This window comes from Mugil cephalus, chromosome 22, assembly GCF_022458985.1.
Source record: "Mugil cephalus isolate CIBA_MC_2020 chromosome 22, CIBA_Mcephalus_1.1, whole genome shotgun sequence".
In the NCBI taxonomy this organism is placed as follows: domain Eukaryota; kingdom Metazoa; phylum Chordata; class Actinopteri; order Mugiliformes; family Mugilidae; genus Mugil; species Mugil cephalus.
The window spans coordinates 12,392,923-12,412,833 of record NC_061791.1 but is presented as its reverse complement, the minus strand read 5'-3'; the positions used below and the strand labels follow the sequence as shown (position 1 = coordinate 12,412,833).

The window sequence follows — 19,911 nt, the reverse complement described above, 5'->3', positions numbered from 1 at the left end:
CTCTCTCACCCATACGTACACCCCCCCCTCTCGGGCAAAGTACACCTACCTCGACTCTGGAGTTAAAATGAGGTCAGCACGGGAGGATGACACTCGACCTGTGAGACCTATGTGTCCCTCTGTGTCAGTTTCTGCAGCTCCGATGAAAAAAACAGTAAAATCAATGTAATAAGAAATATATATATATATATATTGTATGCTCTCTGGGAGTTCTCACAAAGAGACACTCGGTGCACATCTGATGAAAGGAGCAGCTGCAACTTATGTGAAGATACGAGTGGTTTAAAAAATAAAAAAATGACAAAATTTGACTTTTTTCCATGTTGTAAAGGATGCATGGACCAGGGGCGTCACTAGGTTTTAAGGACCGGGGAGGCTTAGGTCCCCAGGACGTGTAAAGGATGCGAGCAAACGTAGCGCGTGAGCACAAAGTTTCACAAGCAGCTGACAAAGGCTGGGAATTTACTCACTGTTATTATTTCAGTCTGTTTTTAAACACATTGCAGCAACAAACACAAGTTCCACCAGTAATTATTGACACCTGATCACCGTAGAGGCATGATTTACGCTCACAACACACAATTGTTTGCTCTCAGATATTTTAAAATAGTTGTAATTTGAAGCCCTAAAAAAAGTACTTATTTACTTGAATTGAATTAATATTAATGAGTGGAATGGATAAAGACAAACTGAAGGGGCTCTACCTCACACTTTAGAGTGAAGATTTATGATCATATTTAAGTGATCATATATAATTCTTTATTTAAACTCCATTTTATATTCTATTTGAAAATTTTTGCAAAAAAATAAACCAAATTACTCAGGATATTTGAGGGGGGCACCATCCCCCTTAAAATAGGCCTAACGACGCCAGTGGCAGACATTACGTGTCAATGATTTGATAGAGAAGTGGATAGAGGTAACAATTTTAGGATGGAAGCTGTACTTTTGAACATACAGCAGGCGGCGAAGAAGCAAAAAAAAAATATATTACAAATTATGTAATTTGTGATTTATCATCTAGTTTAGTTTGCTGATCCTGTGCAGCCCCTTGTGACTGCGTGCTTCCCAGTTTCTCTCCAGGTGAGTCACTATGACGGGAAGAGAAAGCAGCCGAGGTCAGTTCGCACCGGATTCAACTCGGCCGAGGAGAGAAGAGAGTGGACAGAGGAGTGGACGGCAGCAAAACCCCCTGACCTCCCCCCATCCACGATCCTCTCCGTTTCTGCATCGAAGAATTCCAGTGAATAACCAAAGAAGGCTCGTCTGCTCTGAGGCATCGTGCAATCGAGAGGATCTCAGAGTAGATTTTTTGTACGAAGCAGGGAGATTCCTGATATTGTAAACTGGAAAAACAAAACATATGATCCGAACTGCGAAAACATGGCTCCTCTAATGGAGCTAATGAGTAACACAGGAAGCTTAACTTACAACTTCGAAAATCAATCAACCTCTCAATAACACGGCTGCTGCTGAGTCAAACACGAACGCTGCAAATGGTCCATCGTATGGATTTTAAACATCCTTTTAAAAACGGCCTCCGTCGTTCCCCGCCCCGGTTCCACCATCAGGACGAAATAAAGTTCAATAAAAACAAAAAAAACAATTCTCATTTGACTAGGAATAGTTTATTAAAGGTGAGAAACGAAACAAAAAGCCACAATCCATTTGTTTAATTGCTTAAAAGCTATGTACATTATAAATAATTCCACTACATTACAACCGTTTGTTTTTTCCTAGTCTTGAGACCTACATATTGAGATGTTACTGTCTGGAGGGCCTGGCAGAGGGCAGAGGAGAGCGGTTCACGATGTTCTGGGACTGGGAACATGTTTATTTACTTGTCTGCTCGCATTGAATACAACAGCTGGAGAAAGTCTTTGTCTGACGGCAAGTTAAGTGTACCAGCGTCCCGTTATTGTTCATAGGGAGGACCAGGAAGTAGCTGGTGGATGTTTCTAGAGCTAAAACTGTGAACACATCTTCGGAGAGAGGACGCTTCATTGCTGAAGCCACACGGAGGATGTTTTTTTGTTGTTGTTGTTGTTGTTGTTGTGCTTTACGATCCGGACAGTTAGAGAAACGCTCAGATCTTCTGACAAGCACAACCTCTCTGAGGTTGAAACACTAACCTGGGTTTTGTGTAAAATGTTCAGTCCTTGGTTGTATTTGCTAAGCGCTAACTGCCCTGCTGAGTCTCTTGCTGCTGCTGATTCGAAACTACTGGGTTTAAATGTGGAGCGGTGGACCACGAGGCGATGACGGACGACGAGGGTATGCTCTGCACGCCAACGCCGCCAACGCCGCCGCCGCACATGGACGTCGTCAGCACCACGACGCTCTCCTCCGCCACCTCCTCCTCCACGGCGATCCCTCCGCCGCCGCCGGAAGCCTTCATGGAGCAGTCCACGCAGATGTAGTCTTCGTTCTCCGCCATTTCGCACGAGACGCCAACGCAGACCTGGTGGAACCACTCGTCGCAGCCGCCGTCGCACTGCACCCAGTCCACCTGGAAACCAATCGAGGTATGTGAGCGTTAAGGAGATCAACAAGATGAACAACTGCAGGTCAGCAATATAGCTACTTTACAGCAGAACTGGGAAGAAACAGAACTACCCACACGAACAGAGACTGGATGGGATCTCAGCAGCATAGGTTCATAAAATCAAGAAAAGCACAGCGAACTTCATTAAACACTAAGGTAGAGCTGGGCAGGACCGAACATCGGTATATGTTTTCATTTTATGTTTAATTTTTAATATACCGGTATATTTGATTAAACAGCGTAAGGAACGCTGCGCCACAAGACACTGTTTCAGACCGGAACATTTTCAATGTAGCGCTTGTAGACACGCATGGCGTGGTGAAGATGGAAACGTCTGAAAAGCGAAACGGCAGAATGAGGAGACCGTGAAGACGTGCCAAAAATAGGTGCCGTGTCGGTAGTTTTTTTTTTTGTTTTTTTTTTTTTAAAGAAAATGTCCCTGTTTTTAGCTTTTTATGAAAAAGAAAAAAAATTGTTGCACACAGACTACAACTACAGTTATTACGGTAGCTGGTCGCACTGCTATTGACATGTCAAAATAAATCAAACCGGAATTGTCCCTGTGTCTTCATTTCATCTTGATAACATTTTGTTTCATTTCAGAAGTCATTGTGAACACATGATTATGAAAAAGCAAAAAAAAAAAAAAAAAAAAAAAAAAAAAGAAGAAAAAAAAAAAAAACGTGATATACATTTTTGGTCGCTCTGTACCCTGTTCAGACCTGGTACTATAACAAGGCCAAAGTGATCCAATCACAAGTGGACTGTTAAAACAAGCTAATACCTCTACTGTACTTAATAACTTGTGTGTTTTTGATGATTCAAAAACTTCTCATTTCATTACTTTCCACAATTTGTATCATGTCCCCATGTTAAGGTGCACACACATAGTGGATGTCGGTGTGATCCAGTTCAACAGGACTGGACCAGTTTGCCAAGGAGCTACAACACAGACACAGATGTCACACCTGTGGATTACTTTTGTATCCACATTGCAGATGACTTGTATGGCTTTGGGCTCGCACAAATATGTAACACGAACACAACCCAAATGAAATTGTAAGAAGGAACAGGCTGGCGAAATTTCAAAATCCCAAACCCAGAAAGCTGTTAATCATCCCAAAAATGCAGGTGCTGCTGGTCTGGTTTGGAGCGGCACCTTCAGAATTTCATCACCTCCACTCCACCTGAGGAGCTGCGGACCTAACAGGGTCCTCCGCTCTGATTGGCCGCCGGGTAGGACACAGAGGGGACGGAGGCTGGCCACTGGTTAACTCGAGTCTGCGCTGCTGTTTCCGAACAGGACCACGTCGGCGTCCCCTGTTAATACGTTATGTGTAACTCTCCTCAAGGTGTTCCAGTGCTGTTATCAGCTGTTGATATTCAATAAAGCTGCACGACATTCATTTTGTGAAATGTTCGTTATTAACTCTGCTCTAAGCAGAGAGACAAACCCCGTGTCGTTGACCGGGAGACGTTTCGTTTGCAGCACTGATGTAAGTGATGAGGAGTAACGAGGTGCAAACATCACATGACATCATGCCTTATTTTCTTAGGCTCATCTGGACGTATTGAAATGTTACAAAGCAGAATGGAAGCATTTGTTGAGTCTTGACATGCTACACGTCAAGCAGTGTTGGAATAGTTATAAATAAAGTGAATCAAAAAAGCGATTGTTGCAAATGTGTTATAAGATACAAGAGCTCTTATTAGAACTACATCATATATCCTTGGTTACAGATCCGCCGAGCCCATATCCATCTCCGCTTACCATATATTTATATTGTAAAAACTCACATCAGGAGTAATTATGTGAATAACAACAAGTAAAAGTTCACTATATTCCGTCAATGCAAGTTTTTACAATTTCTAAAATTTCAGAAGGGATTTTAAAGGTCAGTGATTCACATTGTGTGTAATTGGGAATTAGAAAACGGTCAACATATGCCCATAATGATCACGTGTCTGTATTGCCCGCAAATGCACTGCTTCCAAAATATTTAAAACACAACTATAGAAAGGTGCATAGTCACATGGTCACCTCCGACCCCTGTTAATTGGTAATCTATAGCTGCGTCCATCAATCATCTATCGTTCACTGCTTGTTCTTCTTCTACCGCAAAACACGCCTGGATCCGAGGTGCTGAGGAAAATGCATGTAACACCACATCATGTGCCGTGTGTCCTCACCTTGTCTTTGCAGGGTCTCTGACAGTTCTTGGCGGCGCACACTGCGTTCTCGTCATTCGAGTCCTCGGCCCCCGACCAGTCGTACTTGGAGGGAATGTCGAGGATCTTCTTCTCCTTCCTCTTCTCCAGTCCCTCCCTGATGGCCTCGGCCTTCGCCGCCGCCTTCTCCTTCCTCTTCCTCTCCTTCTCCTCCTTGGCTAACCGCTTGGCCAGCTGTTTCATCTCGCGGTTCTTGTCCAGGTTGAGCTTGAGCTTCTTCTTCTTGGGTTTGCCCAGGCCGAGCTCGAGGCCTACTCTTTTCAGCTCTTTGGTCTTGGGGGGTCTGATTTCTCCGATCGCCGAGACCCCGCCTGCGGCCGCGGCGGCCATTAGTATGTGGTGGTGCTCCGCCCGTTCCAGCTTCCTCTTCCTTTTCTTCTCTGAATCTTTGAGTTTGATCTTCAGAGGCTTCTCCATCAAAGAGTCGTCGGGCTGTAGAAAAGTAGGAAAAGCTTAAATTACACTGCTCATTTCCATTTCTTATTCCGTTACTGTTGAGCATTTGCAATAGTGTCCAGCTGTGAAACAAGGTTGCATAATGGATGACCTCCGTACCTCCATGACCTGCAGGAATCTCTCCTCAGAGGGAGGGTGCGTGGCCTGCAGGATCCTCCAGATGTGCTGGGTCTCATCCAGGGACACCTCCAGCAGGTCTCCCAGCATCATCAGCTCCTCCAGCTGGGCCTTAGCCTGAGGGGACAGCTCCAGCACCGGCGGCTCCAGGCTCCGGGGTACCAGAGGGGTCTTCCGGGGCTGCTTTCTGGGTGTTCCCAGGTCTGGAATGTAAATATTTAGAGTGTGAGAGGTGTCTTTCAGAGGAAATGAGGAATTGGATAAACAGCAATGGCAAGGAAGTGAATCTCACTTTGCACGCAGGACTTTGAGGCGGAGGAGTAGGCGTGTTCGGCGCAAAAGGAAGGCGTGGCGGCCGGCCACATGTGGCTGACCACCTCTTCTGACTTTACAGGAATCTCCTCGTCGCAGAAGAGGTAGGGCTTCACCTCACCCGGGTCCTGGGACCAAGCAGACGCGACGGGATCAGGATCGAAATGACAAGAAAAAATAAAAACACACAGGGGGGTTTGAAGCTCGCATACCTTCATGTCGTAGCCGTAAGTCTCCCTGATGTCCTCGTCGGAGTCCGTCTCCTCGTCGTCGTAGTCCACGGACGGCCGCGGCGACGTGGCTCTGCTGAAACCAGACTGCTGAAAAGTTTGGATGTGGCCCTGGTGAACACACACACACAAACACACAAACATGCACATACACGTATATGCTTAAAATGTCTCTAATGTTGTCTCAGATTTCAACTGTGACTTACATGATATATTTTCAGCAGAAAAATAGCCCTTGTGCAGTTTTATTTTAAAATGATGCCCAATAAAAATAAAAAGATTAAATAGCCACCAAGAATTTTCTGTCATTTCCTGTAATTCATCAACTTTTAGACAGTCAATTGTGGTAAGTTCATATTGAGGTATTACTGCCCTCTGTTGGTGCATTCTATATTTACATCCAGACCCACACACCACAGAAACCGTTTCTAACCCTCTAACTTATGTTCTACTGTTGTAAAACAGGAATTACAACAATGTACAATGACTAGGTACCTGTAAGTCAGGGTTAGCAGCTGCTTTCTGCAGCTCAGCGTTGATGATCTTCTCTGTTTTCTCCCTAGCAGCCTGCTCCACCATGCGCTGGCTCAGCACAGACAGCTTAGCCAGGGCTGAGGACAACTCCTCCGTTGCTAGGGCTTGACGTGCTCGGTCCTGTTGGGACAGTTTAGACCGGCGTAAAGGCGGGTGGAAACCAAAAGAAAAAAAAGCCATGGGTGTCAGGTGAGAAGCTTTACTCAAACAAACCTGCCAGCTCATTGCCCTCTCTGTCAAACACTGGAGGGCTTCTCCTTCTGGCAGCCGCACCGGAAGCTTCTGCAGCGAAACCAGCAACGACAGAATGGTCTCTAGTCTCGGCCTCCTCGACCGCTGGCACAGCGGACACAAGAACTTGGAGTCTTTGCTATTGCTCTGCCAACCGACACCCATTTTCTTTTGAGATCCCGTCTTAGGGAGGGGAACACAAGCTCCGTGGAACCAGTCCTTGCAGAGCTCACACTGCAGCATGAAGCCGCTGGCAGTCTTTCGGCACAGGCAGAACTTGACCTCCTCGATGCGGTCGGCCATGGCCATCTTGGCTAAGTTGGCAGCACGGAGCGAGTGGATGGCCTCCACTTCTTTCTGCTCTTTGGCTTTGAAAGCTGCTACGACAGTGGAGGGGTCCCGCACCTCCTCGAGGCTCTCCTCCAGGTCGCTCAGGGTGTCGGGGTCGAATCCGCCTCTCTCCTTCTCCATCAGCTCTTTGACGCGCTTTCTCTTGCTCTTACTGTTGCCGTATACGCCAATGTCGACACGGGGGCTGAGGACCTAAGAGATGCAAAAAGTTTTTATTGTCAACACTCAACCTTGATGTTACAGATGAAATCTATTACCCAGAAACTCAAGACGAGAGATTTTCTCAAGATCTCATGGGTAAACGACAAACCAAACGTCTTCACGGTGGCCCACCTGGAGCAGCGTGTACGTGGAGTTCTTCTTGAGAAAAGTGCGAGCAGTCCTCTCCCTCCAGGCTCGAGCCGAAGCCACCTGAGACTCCACCTGATTCAGCGGATCTAGCCGGACGGGTATGGAGCGACCCCTGGCCAGCAGGCTCTCCAGCTGCTCCAGGTAAGCGTAGCTGCTGCCGCTCTGGATGGCCTCCACCTTGGAGGTCCACTCCTTGGCCTTCTGTAGGGCCTCTCGGAGGGCCAGAATGTTAGGCAGGTACGCCGGGATGTTCCTGGCTTCGAGAACAATGCTCTCCAACGTCACCATGCTGTGTCGAGGCCTGAGTTTAGAACAGAACAGTGATATGTCACATTTAGGTGCATTATATTGTGGTTTGTGTTCAATTACTCCTTAAATGCGCAATTCAAACCCTACCTGGCCTGCAGGCAGGCACGAGCCTTATCCTCCCATCTCTCTGAGACAGTGAGGATCTCCTGCAGTTCAGCCATGGCCTTCTCAACAGCGTGATGGGGAGCCAGACCCACCCCGGAGTCTATCAGCCTCTTCATCAGCTCCAGAGTGACACGGTTCGGCTCGGCAAGAGTGACACGAACCTGGGGTTTAATGAGACCCTCAAATTAAGTAATACCTCTTATCAGGAATAATAGCAGCTGTTCTTAGGTCCAATCTTTTTGGATATATTAACTGGCTCAACCCTTTACACCATTTCATAAGTATTTAGAAACATCTTATCCTGTTACCAGTCAGTTATTTTCATCATCATTTTCATGGGTGTTGTTAACAGAGCTAGAATGACAAGGCTTCGTTAGAACCATGTTGCGCATCTAATAACAGCAAAGCTCACCTCATCGAGCCAGCGGGCCTGCTGGAGCTCCTGCTTGAGTCTAGGCAGCTCAGGCAGCTCTATGTCCAGGCCGCTGCCCAGGTCCAAAAGCGCCTGCAGCTTGGAGGAATCGGGCATCTCGTCCGACAGCGCCACCTGGGCCCGCTCGTGGAAATCCTCCACGTTCTCCAGCAACTCCTGAACACGCGCGAGGAAATGTTTCAGAAGCAGCTCAACAAAAAGAGGACGCGATAGTCTGACTGAGAAAAGACGGGACCGACCTTGACTTGTCGCGCCTGGCTGATGATGCAGGGGAGCCTGTAGAGCTGATCCACGAAGGCTTTGAGCTCATCCACCGTCAGTTTGGTGCGGTTGCGACTGCTCTCCGACCGCAGGCGGCTGCTGGAGACACACGCGGACAAAGAAAATACGATTTAGTTTCCCTTGATTAACAGTTACATTGATTTCCACAAACAAAATACTCGCTGGTTACGGGCGACAGGTCCCCAACTGGTGAGGGATTAATGCGCATATTGCTTTTCTGCGGGATTGAATCAAGGGGGTTGCGTGAGTCCGTGCTGACCTGTGTCGCTGCTTGCGGCTGAGCAGCAGCTGCGCTACAGAAGAGCACGTCTCTGCCTCTTTGACCATTTCCCTCAGGCGACGGAACAAAGCGTTCTCAGGATACTTTCTATCCTCTGCATCCTCCGCCAAGACCTTGAGCTCAATTAGATCTGTGGATAGTCAAGAAAAGAGAAGAAATTAGTCTCGAGTAGTCACCATTAAGAACGTTTTAAGTATTTTGTAGTTGTATTTGAGACCTTTTTTGCTTTTCTGGTCTGCAGCCAAGGCTTCTGTGACTCTTTTTGCCCAGGTGTCATAGGACTGTGCCCGAGTCTTCACGCCATACAGCATGGAGGGAAACTCCTCCAGATCGTAACGATACCTGCAGATATATCATGCATATATCTAATTTAGAACATTAGAGCAGTAAAAATCTGAAAGGCGCTTCACATTTGAGCCATGACAAATTACAGAAACAGATTTCCAAACCACATGCTGCGGATATTGTTGTTGATGGACACTGTTTGTAAAGTCCCAGAAGAAAATCTCTCACCGAAGACACTTGTCGCCCAGTGGACAGTCACAAAGATCCGTTGCGTGGTGCAGACAAACCAACCGATCAGGGCTGCAGGAACAGGTCAGTGCAGACAGGAAACACGTTGTCTTACACTTGTAGCACTGGCGCTCGTCATCTGGAAGAAGCTCAAAGACCTCCTGTTCTGAGGACAGCACCCCCTGCAGGCGAAGAAGTTACAGAGAAGTTCAGATCCCGTTCCTAAACCAAGAAAAGTCTTTTTGTGGTTCCAATACAAAGTCAGCCGACGCACCATCTCTTGTATAGCTTGTCTGAGTTTCGTCTCCTCCTCTGTCATCTCTCCCATTTCTTTGAAGACGGCAGCAGCCAGTTCCACGTCAAGGCTTTCCGGATCAGCGGCCATCTTGCACAGCAGCTCCTCGTGGGAGAAGACGCAGTAGCGGTGGAGCCGCCGGTAATGGGCAACACACTGACGCCCCATTGGTAACTGCGAGGAAAAAACATTACAATACATATATAGCATAACAAAGATCCGTTCTATGTATTGAATGACAGAGGGGTTTGTTCTTCCCCTCACCCAGTCAGCAGTGCAGAAGTTAACAGCTTCTGCAAAGTTGTAGCCCTGGTTGAAGCCACTGTGGTAGGCCCTGGGAAAGGTCACCACAAACTCTCCAGCACACTGATTGGTCCTGTACACCTGAGGGGAGAATAACACACGAGACTAATAAATAACGGAGACCACGTGAGCGACCGGATCAAATGTTCTGGCCCAGGTTACATACAGGGACACCGTGCTCCATGAGGATGTTGGGATTCATGATGGTGACCAGCTGATGGAGCAGGTCAGGTTGGGAGTCAAACAGCTCTGGAGCCAGCTTCTTCATTACAGCCTCGAGCTTCTCAGCAGCAGAGGCAGGCACGCCGTACCAAGTCTTGGGTTCACCCCTGGGGAACAGAGGAACAGGAAATCATACGTATTATTAATATAAAATGCACGATGCGGCTCACTGTCACGCGCATTAGTTATTACGCTATTACACGATCTCACCAGTGCAGAAAATTGATGGAGTAACTCCAGTGGTCCTCGATGTGCCAGCAGAACGAGGAGAAACACATGCCCACGTAGAGCCAGGGTACCTTCATGCCCGAGATGTCCACGTTGATGTGGGTGAGCACCGACTGCTCCAGCACCGGCATGTTGTTCAGGTTCCAGCCTGAGTTGGCGTACTCCTAAGAGCAGAAGAGAAAAAAGGGCTTTTATACTCAAATGTCATGTTTTCACTTGATTAAAAAGACGGAGATCTGATAGAGATCTGGATTAAAGTAAGTCTATCTCCTCCATATAAACCTCCGAGAGAGGATGAAGGGGAGGAAATGAAGGTTGTCAAAGAAAAGAAAATTCTGTGATCATCATTTTCTGATTAAGAGTCAAGTTAACACTTGAAAGGTATGGAAATGTACATGTAGATGGTCAACATGCTCTCATCTGACCAAATCCTCAACTCGAAAACAAGCCATCAACTCACATGGCACATAATCAAAAACATTAATTCTTGTTAACATTACATTTATTTATAATGTATTTAGGCCTCAAAGTCACAATTTTGTTCATCTAAAGCCCAAGATCGATCAGGATCTCACCTCCTCATCTCCCAGCAGCCTCCTCTTGCCGTCCCTGACAGGAAACCCGCTGCCCACGTCCTTAGAGCTGATGTCGGCTCCGTACTCCACGATGACATCCTCCTCGATGCTGCTGACGAGACGCCAAAACTCCTTCTCCACCAGCTCCGTGGGGACCATCTGTTGGCACAAGGGGGCCGAGTGTAATCTCCTGCTTCACTGTATCACTGGAAGGCCTGTGAGCAACACGTTTGGCCTTTAACGCGGTGATTGGGACGTACGTTGGGATTTTACGTACGTGAACGGGCATGTTGAAGTAGTCCGACTTGAAGTGGTCGGCCATTTCTCCGAAGCTCTGCAGCGTGTACTCCCTCACGGCCTGCTCGAAGCCAAACGCCTCCCTGGGCTTACTGCACTCCTGTGGAGACAAATAAAAAGTTGCTACATCGTTTGCGTCAGTGTAATGCTTCACATAACAAGACCACAGTGTGATTCGTGTGGCACCTATGAATGTTTAATGTTCTTTGAAGTCTGTTGGATCAGCGCACAGACTGTATATAAATATGGACAACACGTCTCCAATTCAATCATATATGTTCAACTGTCAATCATGATGTCACGTCCTGTTTTAGTAGTGCAACTAAAATAAAACTTCTCAGAAAAACACGCATGTGCACCTGCACCAGAAACCACTCTTCAAAAACAAATATGTGCGGTCCACGGGCCGGCTTTCAAGCGTTACCTCGGCAACACACTTGGGACACCGCCAGTCTCCCTTGGGCACATCCTGCAGGGGTGGGATGAGGCAGAACGTGTGGTAGCTGTCGTCACAGCCGTCGCACAGCAGGAGCCGGTCCTCCTCGTCGCCCCGTCCGCATACCAGACAGAGGTAGAGGTCGATCTGGGGGATCAGTGGCACGGAAAAAACAAAAGATTGTCAAGCCTTTAGCCGGGAACTGAGTCATCCACGTAGCACTTAACACTCGACACTGCTGCAGATGCCAAACACAATTGAGTGACACTCACAAAGTTGACCTCCAGCGTCTCCTTGCGTGGTCTCATTTTGATCGCAAAAGCCTGAGCTTTGAGGTGTCGCTGCTTCTTGTTGAACCCGTCATCTAAGTCACAGCGGGAAAGTGAGATTTAAAATACAACTAAGACCTGTGGTCTTCTGTCTGCCATGCGAGTCAAACAAGTCACACCAAAAATAAATAAATAAATAAATAAATAAATAAAGCACGCTTACCAGCCGCCACAATCTCCAAGCCAACCATTTTGGGACTTGTTCCAAACAGTTTGTGCCCCTTCGGCTCCTTGTTTTCCCTCTAGAGAAACACAACAACAGATAACAGTGAGACAGAGAGAAGCAGCTAAAAGGCCAAATGTTCACATGGCCTCTGGAGAGCACGGTTACCACAGCTGGGAATCTGGGAGAGGGACGCCAAGACCAAAGGTGTCAATGTTACAAGATCAAAACTCTTCCTCTGCTTGGGACCAAGTGGCAACGATATCATCAAGATTAAGGTACATGAAACGCATTATTACAGACAAACGGTAGCTTCCTACACTACTGAGGCGTGACTAACAGGAACAGAAGAATATTTGCACCAAAACTTCCTCAAGTTCCACAGCTTTTTACCTCTGACTTTAGGCGCCTGGAGCGTCTCTCAGGCGGAAGCCGCTCCTTGTTTTGCGTTGGATCGCCCTCCCCCTCTTTCTCCTTATCCTTCTCCTCCTCTTCCTCCTCCTCGTCTTGCTCCTCTTCTTCCATCGCTTCCTCGCCCACTCCCTCGTCTACGTCATCCCCATCATTTCCCTCATCATACAGCCGCTGGAGGCCCTGTAAGAGGGACAAATGTGATAAGTTGCTGTAGATATCTACTTCTTATACATTTTGAGAGTTGCTGTGCGATTTCAGTTAGAATCATTTACAAAGCTACAAACTGGATGCATTTCTGAAACACTCTGAAAGACTGAGTTAACATATTATGAGCCTTTTTGTCAGACAACCTCAAAAAACAAACTCTTGTTTAGAGAAAACTAGAAAAAAAACAGAGCTACTTTTGATCGACAACACGAAGCCCAGATAATCTGCAGTCAGCACCACTCACGGTTAGCGTGGCTCCAGACTGGAAGAGCTCGTACGGATAAAGGATTCTCTCATAGTGGGAGCGCAGAAGCGAACCGGTGCCTTTGCCGGGAGGGAAGCCCATCCGGCTGGCCACGTTGGACCATCTCTTCTCTTTACACACCGTCTCAAAGCCGCCCTCCGACGACACAATCTGAAACACACGCATGAGTACACAGTTAGCATTTTTGCCAGCTGAGTGGACGGGAAAAACCCCTGATAAATACTCTATTTGTTCTTTCTAAAAAAAGGAAAAATTAATCTTCTGGTCGGTCTGTTTTTTACCTTGCTGAGCTGATAGAGGTCCAATATCTTTCTCTCCACATGAGGGAAGCGAATCTTGGATCCCTGCAGCTCCCAGAACTTTGCGATCTGATCCAGAAAGTTGAGTTTAACCCGAGTGAGGGCCTGGACGAGCAGGAGGGAGGGGGGGAGAGATTATAAATACAAGAGTCCAGTGTTCTGTTGTTACGCATGCCAGACGCCTCAAGTCAGGTTACGGTTCAATGAGTGCAAGTTTGATACACAAACACACTTTTCTGGTCCTGTATTGGAGCTGATCTGCTAGAAACAGAATCTACGCACGCCGAGCGGTGATGAGCACATTTTTTTTCCAGCTCACTTAAAGTTGGAACATCATCAGAAAGAAGAAAGGGGGTAATTCAAATGCATTTCTGTCATTGACCCTAGGTCATCGGCTACTAACAATGAGATTGTGAATTTAATAGAAACGTGTGTTGGTACATGTCAACAATCCAAATCAATAGTCCTAGAAACCTACAAAATGAAAACATAGTTGAAATGCTGAATACCATAACCTTCATGAAGATAATATTTAGTGTGGGAAAGAAGAGGCAAAAAATAAAATGTCAAGGGTCTCAGAGTGGACAACAGTTGGGACAGAAGCCTTGTATATAAAAATGTTCTATAATTATTTATTACATTCATTTGTTTTAACAGATATTGTGCAAATCTGAGAGTTACAGGAGAGGACCGACCCATCACAAGAGCCTATGGACACTCTATGTTGTGTGTTTAAGAGAAGGAACTAGTGGCCTATCATGCTGTCCACTTCAAAAGGGTCAACAGAGGCATGGATGAATACACACCATTCAGCCACAACATTAAAACCACCTGCTTAATACTGTGTAGCTCTCCCTTCTGCCTCCAAACCTGTTGTGACTCTCGTGGTGTTTTGCTACAGAATGATGTTAGTGGGGGTCTTTGGGTCCTATGGGCTGAGGGGAGGGGCCTCTGTGCATCAGGTTTGTTCCAGTGCATCTCACAGATATCTGATCAGTTTGGGATCTCGGCCAGGTCAACACCTTGAGCTGTTTTTCATGTTTTATGAGTGGTTCCTAAACCGGTTTTGTGTGTGTGCCTGTGTGAGGCTGGGGTGGGGGTGCCTCGCTGGTCTAGAAGGGTGGTACGTGTCTCAGTAAAATGAATGCCAGGTCCAAACGTTTCCCAGCCAAATATTGTGTTGTCACAACATGGTCAGTGTTACTTAGTTACTTACGCCACTTTTTCTGCCAATGGTTTTAATGTTGTGGCTGATCGTGCATGTGCTCACGTAAATATTGGTTGTCGTTTTGTTATTTTATGTGAGTGGTGTGCGAGTTCCAGGAACATATACGAGCATGTTAACCAGGAAAAAAAAAAAAACAGTAAAAAAGAAAAGCATGATAATGATCAGCACGAAAGAGTTAATTACATGAACACCATTTAAAGGAGACATATAAAAGCGTGTGCTCTTTTCTCCCGTGTTCCTCATAAAACAAAGTCTAACAGACAGGTTTACCGCAGCATTACCGTCTCTTTGGCAAACTCACCTCAAGTTCATTAAGTCTTTGTACTCTGGGAGTGAAGCGGAAGTTGCGTACATCGCAGGCAAATGGAGGCTGCCAATCCTGAAAGACAACAACACCAACATCAGGTCTTCCAAGACCAACTTCGGCAATGAGGAAACGTCTGCATCAACTCTGACGTTTTTTAATTTTTTACATTTTTCTTTATCAGTGTTTCTCTCCTACTCTTGAACAAAAGCTATACAAATGGTTTAAAAGTGCAGCTGAGCTTTTAGTACAGTAAAAAAATATTCTTAAAACTATTTTTTGCTAGCCACACACTCAGTTCAAAATCCTGGATAAATGCAACTATTTGCAGTTCTATATATAACATATAAATCCAGGTTAAATAAGGATCTGACAGGAACTACAGGCCTGCATGCATGTGGCCCAATGTGGCATCTTAGCAGCTAACCTAGTGCAACCATTCGTGTAACTTAGCTAGCCACCAGGAAAACCAAAACAAAGCCACGAGAACCTCAACCGGTGAATGTATTTTCCCCTTTTTTCAAACTTTTCTGAAGAGCTAAACCTAACCAGTGTCACACAAGTGTAAAATTTGTGCAGCTGGGTGCAAATAAATTAAGCCTCATTTGACCTCTATTACTGTGGAGTAATGGACACTAGTTAAAAAAAAAATTAGGCCTAAAGTGAAGCAGACCTGCGTCCATGAAAGACATGTTCAAAATGTGTGTTTACCTCGGGGGGCCGGATCTTGCAGATGCCCGTTTTCTCTGCAATCGGTCGGATCTTGTTGATAAATCCTAAAGGATCCGAGAAATCCTCCCAACTCGGCTCAAACACCGGGCATTCAGGGGGAGGGACGAACTCGGCAAACGCAGACATGTCGGACAGGATCCCGTGAAACAGTCTTTAAATGTAATGTCTGATGATTTAAAACAACAACAACAAAAAAATGCACAGCTCAACAGTCCATGATTATCTTCAATAATTGTCTTCTGGGGGGGACTTCCTCCTTGTCCATCATGATGCTTCCAAGTCGAAATAACAAATCACTCCAGTGACAGGCGGATCATAACGTGGTCAGAAAGTGAATGTAAAAATCCAAACAAGCGATCTGCAGCTGCTGGTGAATGTTTCCCCCCACCTCCATCATCATCCTCATCATCCGTAAACAGCGGTCCAAGCCAGGCCGGGGAGTCTCTCTCCACCACTACTCCCCTACCCGGGACGGAGGGCAGGGTCAGTCCGAGATCCCACCATTCCTTCACTTGAACAACAGCTTTACCCAAAAAGAAATTAAAAAAAAAAATCAATCCAAGACTTGGCACAAAGACGATCGCGGGGCTTGAGAGGAAGTTTGCAAACACGCAACAAAACACTCCAGCTTTACAGCGCTGGCTGCGATTTTACGTTACGCAAGCTAACATAGCTGTTGCTACGTCTCTGTACCTCGGCAGTGCATGATTCCTCGGTGAGGACGCATTTTTATTAAAGTTATCTACGGCCAGCTGAGTCCTGCGGCTGCTCGCATTGTTCGTCGGGTAACATAATACTCAGCGCCTCAAATAAACGACGTTTACCCACTGCTGGACCGCAGTCAGCCTGGACCACAACAAGGGGGGAGGCTAGCAGCGAGCGTACTTTGTTGACTGATGTCTTCAATCCGTAAATCAAGCCCCATTCATTGAAGTCCTCTTTGCAAAGGGGAAACCAGCAGACAGCTAATCAGCTACCGCGGCCCGTTGCGCAGCTAGCATTGGCGTTAGGAGATAAAGTCGACTGAGCACGACCGTCCGCCGTGGTTTAAACGAGATAACGCAGTCACATGGGACACATTTAACAGCCTATTGATTTTGTTTTACCAGAGAAGACTTTCAGTCTAATTTAACGTCGTCTGTAGGTGCGGTAGCCGCATTAGCTAACGTGCTAGCTACCACTAGCAAGGTGGGGAGAGCTGTTATTATGATGCATTCAGGGCCACTCGGAAATGTCTTTCTACTTCCAAATTAGCAGCTTGTACGAAAGTAGCGATATTTACATGTCAGTGGCTTATTCCGGTAGTTTGTGCGAGAAACAGAAAGTTGTTACTGTTGTAAATGAGGCTATATTTGTTGTTTCAATAATAATAATTGAATACGATGACATATAGTCGGTGTATGCATCTATTTAGGCAAGAATTAGGGGCCTACTAATGTGTGGTACTAGATTTAAGATAAATTACTGGTAAGACTAATATGTGGGCACTCCTTTTGAGCAACGCTGACTTATTTCTCTCATATGAAAATACTTTTTTTGTGTAAAACCTCTCTAGGTATGTGTTTCTTTTTCATTTATTGTATGTATATATTTACTCCAATTTGTTTATCCTATGTTACTTACACCTTTAATTGTTCCTTGTTGCCTTGTCTGTGCGTCCTTAATTGGCCCCTGGGGACAAATAAAGCTTCAATCTGAAATCTGAATCTCTCATATACATGGTCTCTAGAAAAGCTAAGTAGAGAGCTCAGTTTTCCGCGTGTCTTTAAATCACCCACAGAGGCCTGTGATGAAATTGCACAGAACGAAAACAAAGTAGGCTTTTACAACTCAAGTTTAGGCAGAGAGACTTTATTGATCAATAATCCTTTTAAAAGTACGGTACAATAAAATGCAGTAAAATCAATAAAAATGAACGAGCTTGCTCTGATTAAATTGAAGCAGTCTTGATATCCACGGAGTCTAGTAGTCATCATGGAAAGGGTACTCGGGATGATCGGACCACCTGTTGAGTCAGTAAAGAAAAATGTAAATTATTTGCATAGTGAAGAGTGAAAACATCCCACAGGGTGTGCTTTGTACTCACATGAGGAGCTCCACGAAGCGAATATTCTTGTTCAGCCCCTCAATCGCCTTCATCTCATCCTCGGAGAGAGTGAAGTCGAATATCTAGAGTGTTGGTGAATCAATAAAAACGTTCATTTTTTTTTTTCAAAAACTGGACTGTAACGTACACACACGCAGCACCAACAAACCTCAAAGTTTTCCCTTATACGAACGGGGTTGAAGCTCTTCGGGATGACCACTATTCCCCTCTGCACGTTGAACCTCAGCGACACCTGGGCTGTGGTCTTCTTGTGCTTCCTGGCGATCGACGCCAGCAGCTCATCTTCCAACAACGGGGGGCATTTTAGGTTTACCCTGTTTGAGAGACAATTGTTTGACTATGACACATGCCACCACGTACAGTAAAAGGTTTTAAGTCTGCACATTTGAGTTAAATGAGAACTTAAACCAGCTCCACATGAACTGAATATGACGATCCATACCAGGATGCATCTCTAGATGTCCCCAGTGGGCTGTAACCGACAATGACGATCTCCTTCTGCTTGCAGTATTCTAGTAACTTTGGTTGTGTGAAATAAGGATGACATTCAACCTGTGTTAGAAAAAAAAAAAAAAACAGCACAAATATGTTTCATCAGTTTATGAAAAGTACTGTACTTTCCCTTGTCATGTACTGGCATGCATGTTTGTGCTAAGCCGGTTTTCCAAAGCGCATCTTTACAGTCTTAAGATGTTATCTGCGTTGTTGTTTGCCATGTTGTCTTTCCGGCTGTAATGAGATTAGCGCTCTGTACTTCTGAGGTGGATTGTGTCTGCACCTGGTTTGAGACAGGCTTGTGTTTCAGTCCAGGTTTGTTGAGGATCAGCTCCAACTGTCGCCTGTTGAAGTTGGACACTCCGAGAGACTTCGCGAGTCCCGCGTCTTTGCAAGCTTCCAAAGCCTGTCCGTGAGAGAGCATAATAAAGCAATACGTGACCTTTGGAGTCCCGAACTTTACCGCACATCAACCCTGGAGCTAATGTGCATGCGAATTAAAGCATTTATTTTCACACTTTCATCAAGGTGTAGTTAGCTGTAGTGCAGTAATACATTCTTCTTCTTGAATGAAGAGGTCAACAAGTCTCACCTCCCATGTTGCACACAGGTCTGTTTCATGATAAATGTCCTTCCCGTTCTCATCTTTGGGGTAGAATGTGTCACCCGGCTGCAGAAAGTCATAGCGCATATGGAATATTTCGTGCAAAGAATTCAAAACAAATAATAATAAAAAAAAAAGATAAGAATTGCAGTTATGAATGAAGTGCTTGTTTACCTTAAAAGCTGTGGGCATTTCTACAATATAGAGGTCGACATAATCCAGCTGTAATGTCTTTAAGGTTCTCTCCAAAGCGGGTCGGACCAACTCAGGAGGATGGAACGTGTTCCACAGCTGCAAGAAAAAAAAAAATAAAATAAATCACAACAACGGCCCTCGCCCCCCCCTTTGTGGCCGTGACAGTGGTTCAGAGGACAGGTTCAATGGTCAACATAGAGTAACTAGGATTTGTTGACGTGCGTGCAAGCAACCATGCAAACCTTTCCGCAGTAGAAAATGTCCTCTCTCTTCACAGTTCCATCTGCAATTTTATCCCTTATCGCTTGCCCAACTTCATGTTCATTGAAATAAACCAAGGCTCCATCAATGTGTCTGTATCCCTTTTCAATGGCCACTTTGACTGCTTCATATGCAGTGCCTTTAGGGGTCTGTCAAAAAATAAATAAATAAATAAATAAATAAATAAATAAAGTATGAGTAAAATACCTCTAAAAAAAACTCATTAATAAACATGAAGTGGAATCTTGAGCATATTTAGATCTGTATTAACATATACAGTGTATTCAATCTTACCGTGCGGGGATCCCCATAAGTTCCCAGTCCTATCAAAGGTATACTGTTTCCATCACTCAGAGGAATAGAGTGATTCTCTGCTGTCAACTCCATGTCTGATCAAAATGAGTGCTGTCAAAAATCCTCCAGTGCTTCGAATTTCGCGTTCACTGCAAGCACACTTATAAATGATAAGGTTTATCTTGTTGCTCTTTGACCACAGTCAAGACTCCTCCCAGACGGAAAGAGGAGCCTCCTGCAAACAGCGAGAGGGGGGAAAAAACGTACTCATAAGTTATTTGATTACCGAACTGGTATGCCATTAGATACGGGCGATTGCGAAAGAGTGTTACGACCACTGTGTCGAGAACTGTGAAGTTGAAATGCAATGTCGAGAAAAA

General features: G+C 45.6%; 2 protein-coding genes across 6 annotated transcripts; both read right to left on the bottom strand.

Moving 5' to 3' along the window:
• Nucleotides 1-1,606: 1,606 nt before the first annotated feature.
• kdm5a (lysine (K)-specific demethylase 5A) lies at nt 1,607-17,263 on the bottom strand. Of its 5 annotated transcripts, none has more exons than XM_047574975.1 (28): nt 15,555-17,263; nt 14,841-14,918; nt 13,294-13,416; nt 12,992-13,162; nt 12,520-12,720; nt 12,127-12,205; nt 11,907-11,998; nt 11,623-11,790; nt 11,179-11,298; nt 10,902-11,060; nt 10,309-10,490; nt 10,043-10,205; nt 9,838-9,957; nt 9,553-9,747; nt 9,279-9,460; nt 8,983-9,107; nt 8,745-8,895; nt 8,443-8,563; nt 8,183-8,359; nt 7,753-7,931; nt 7,339-7,657; nt 6,637-7,197; nt 6,385-6,543; nt 5,872-6,000; nt 5,640-5,787; nt 5,330-5,550; nt 4,736-5,206; nt 1,607-2,509 (listed from the first exon to the last, which is right to left on the bottom strand). In XM_047574975.1, the coding sequence occupies exons 1-28, from the start codon at nt 15,699-15,701 to the stop codon at nt 2,180-2,182; spliced, it is 5,271 nt and encodes a 1,756-aa protein (XP_047430931.1). In that variant the 5' UTR covers nt 15,702-17,263; the 3' UTR covers nt 1,607-2,179. The 5 variants fall into 5 exon arrangements, with proteins under 5 accessions (XP_047430931.1, XP_047430935.1, XP_047430932.1 ...); XM_047574979.1 differs by having other exon boundaries at nt 5,872-5,976; XM_047574976.1 differs by having other exon boundaries at nt 8,443-8,560.
• A 142-nt stretch (nt 17,264-17,405) lies between these two features.
• Nucleotides 17,406-19,775, bottom strand: LOC124999848 (aldo-keto reductase family 1 member D1-like). Its single transcript, XM_047574994.1, has 9 exons — nt 19,532-19,775; nt 19,219-19,386; nt 18,956-19,072; nt 18,770-18,847; nt 18,461-18,583; nt 18,125-18,234; nt 17,831-17,996; nt 17,662-17,744; nt 17,406-17,580 (listed from the first exon to the last, which is right to left on the bottom strand). The coding sequence occupies exons 1-9, from the start codon at nt 19,622-19,624 to the stop codon at nt 17,538-17,540; spliced, it is 981 nt and encodes a 326-aa protein (XP_047430950.1). The 5' UTR covers nt 19,625-19,775; the 3' UTR covers nt 17,406-17,537.
• Nucleotides 19,776-19,911: the final 136 nt, after the last annotated feature.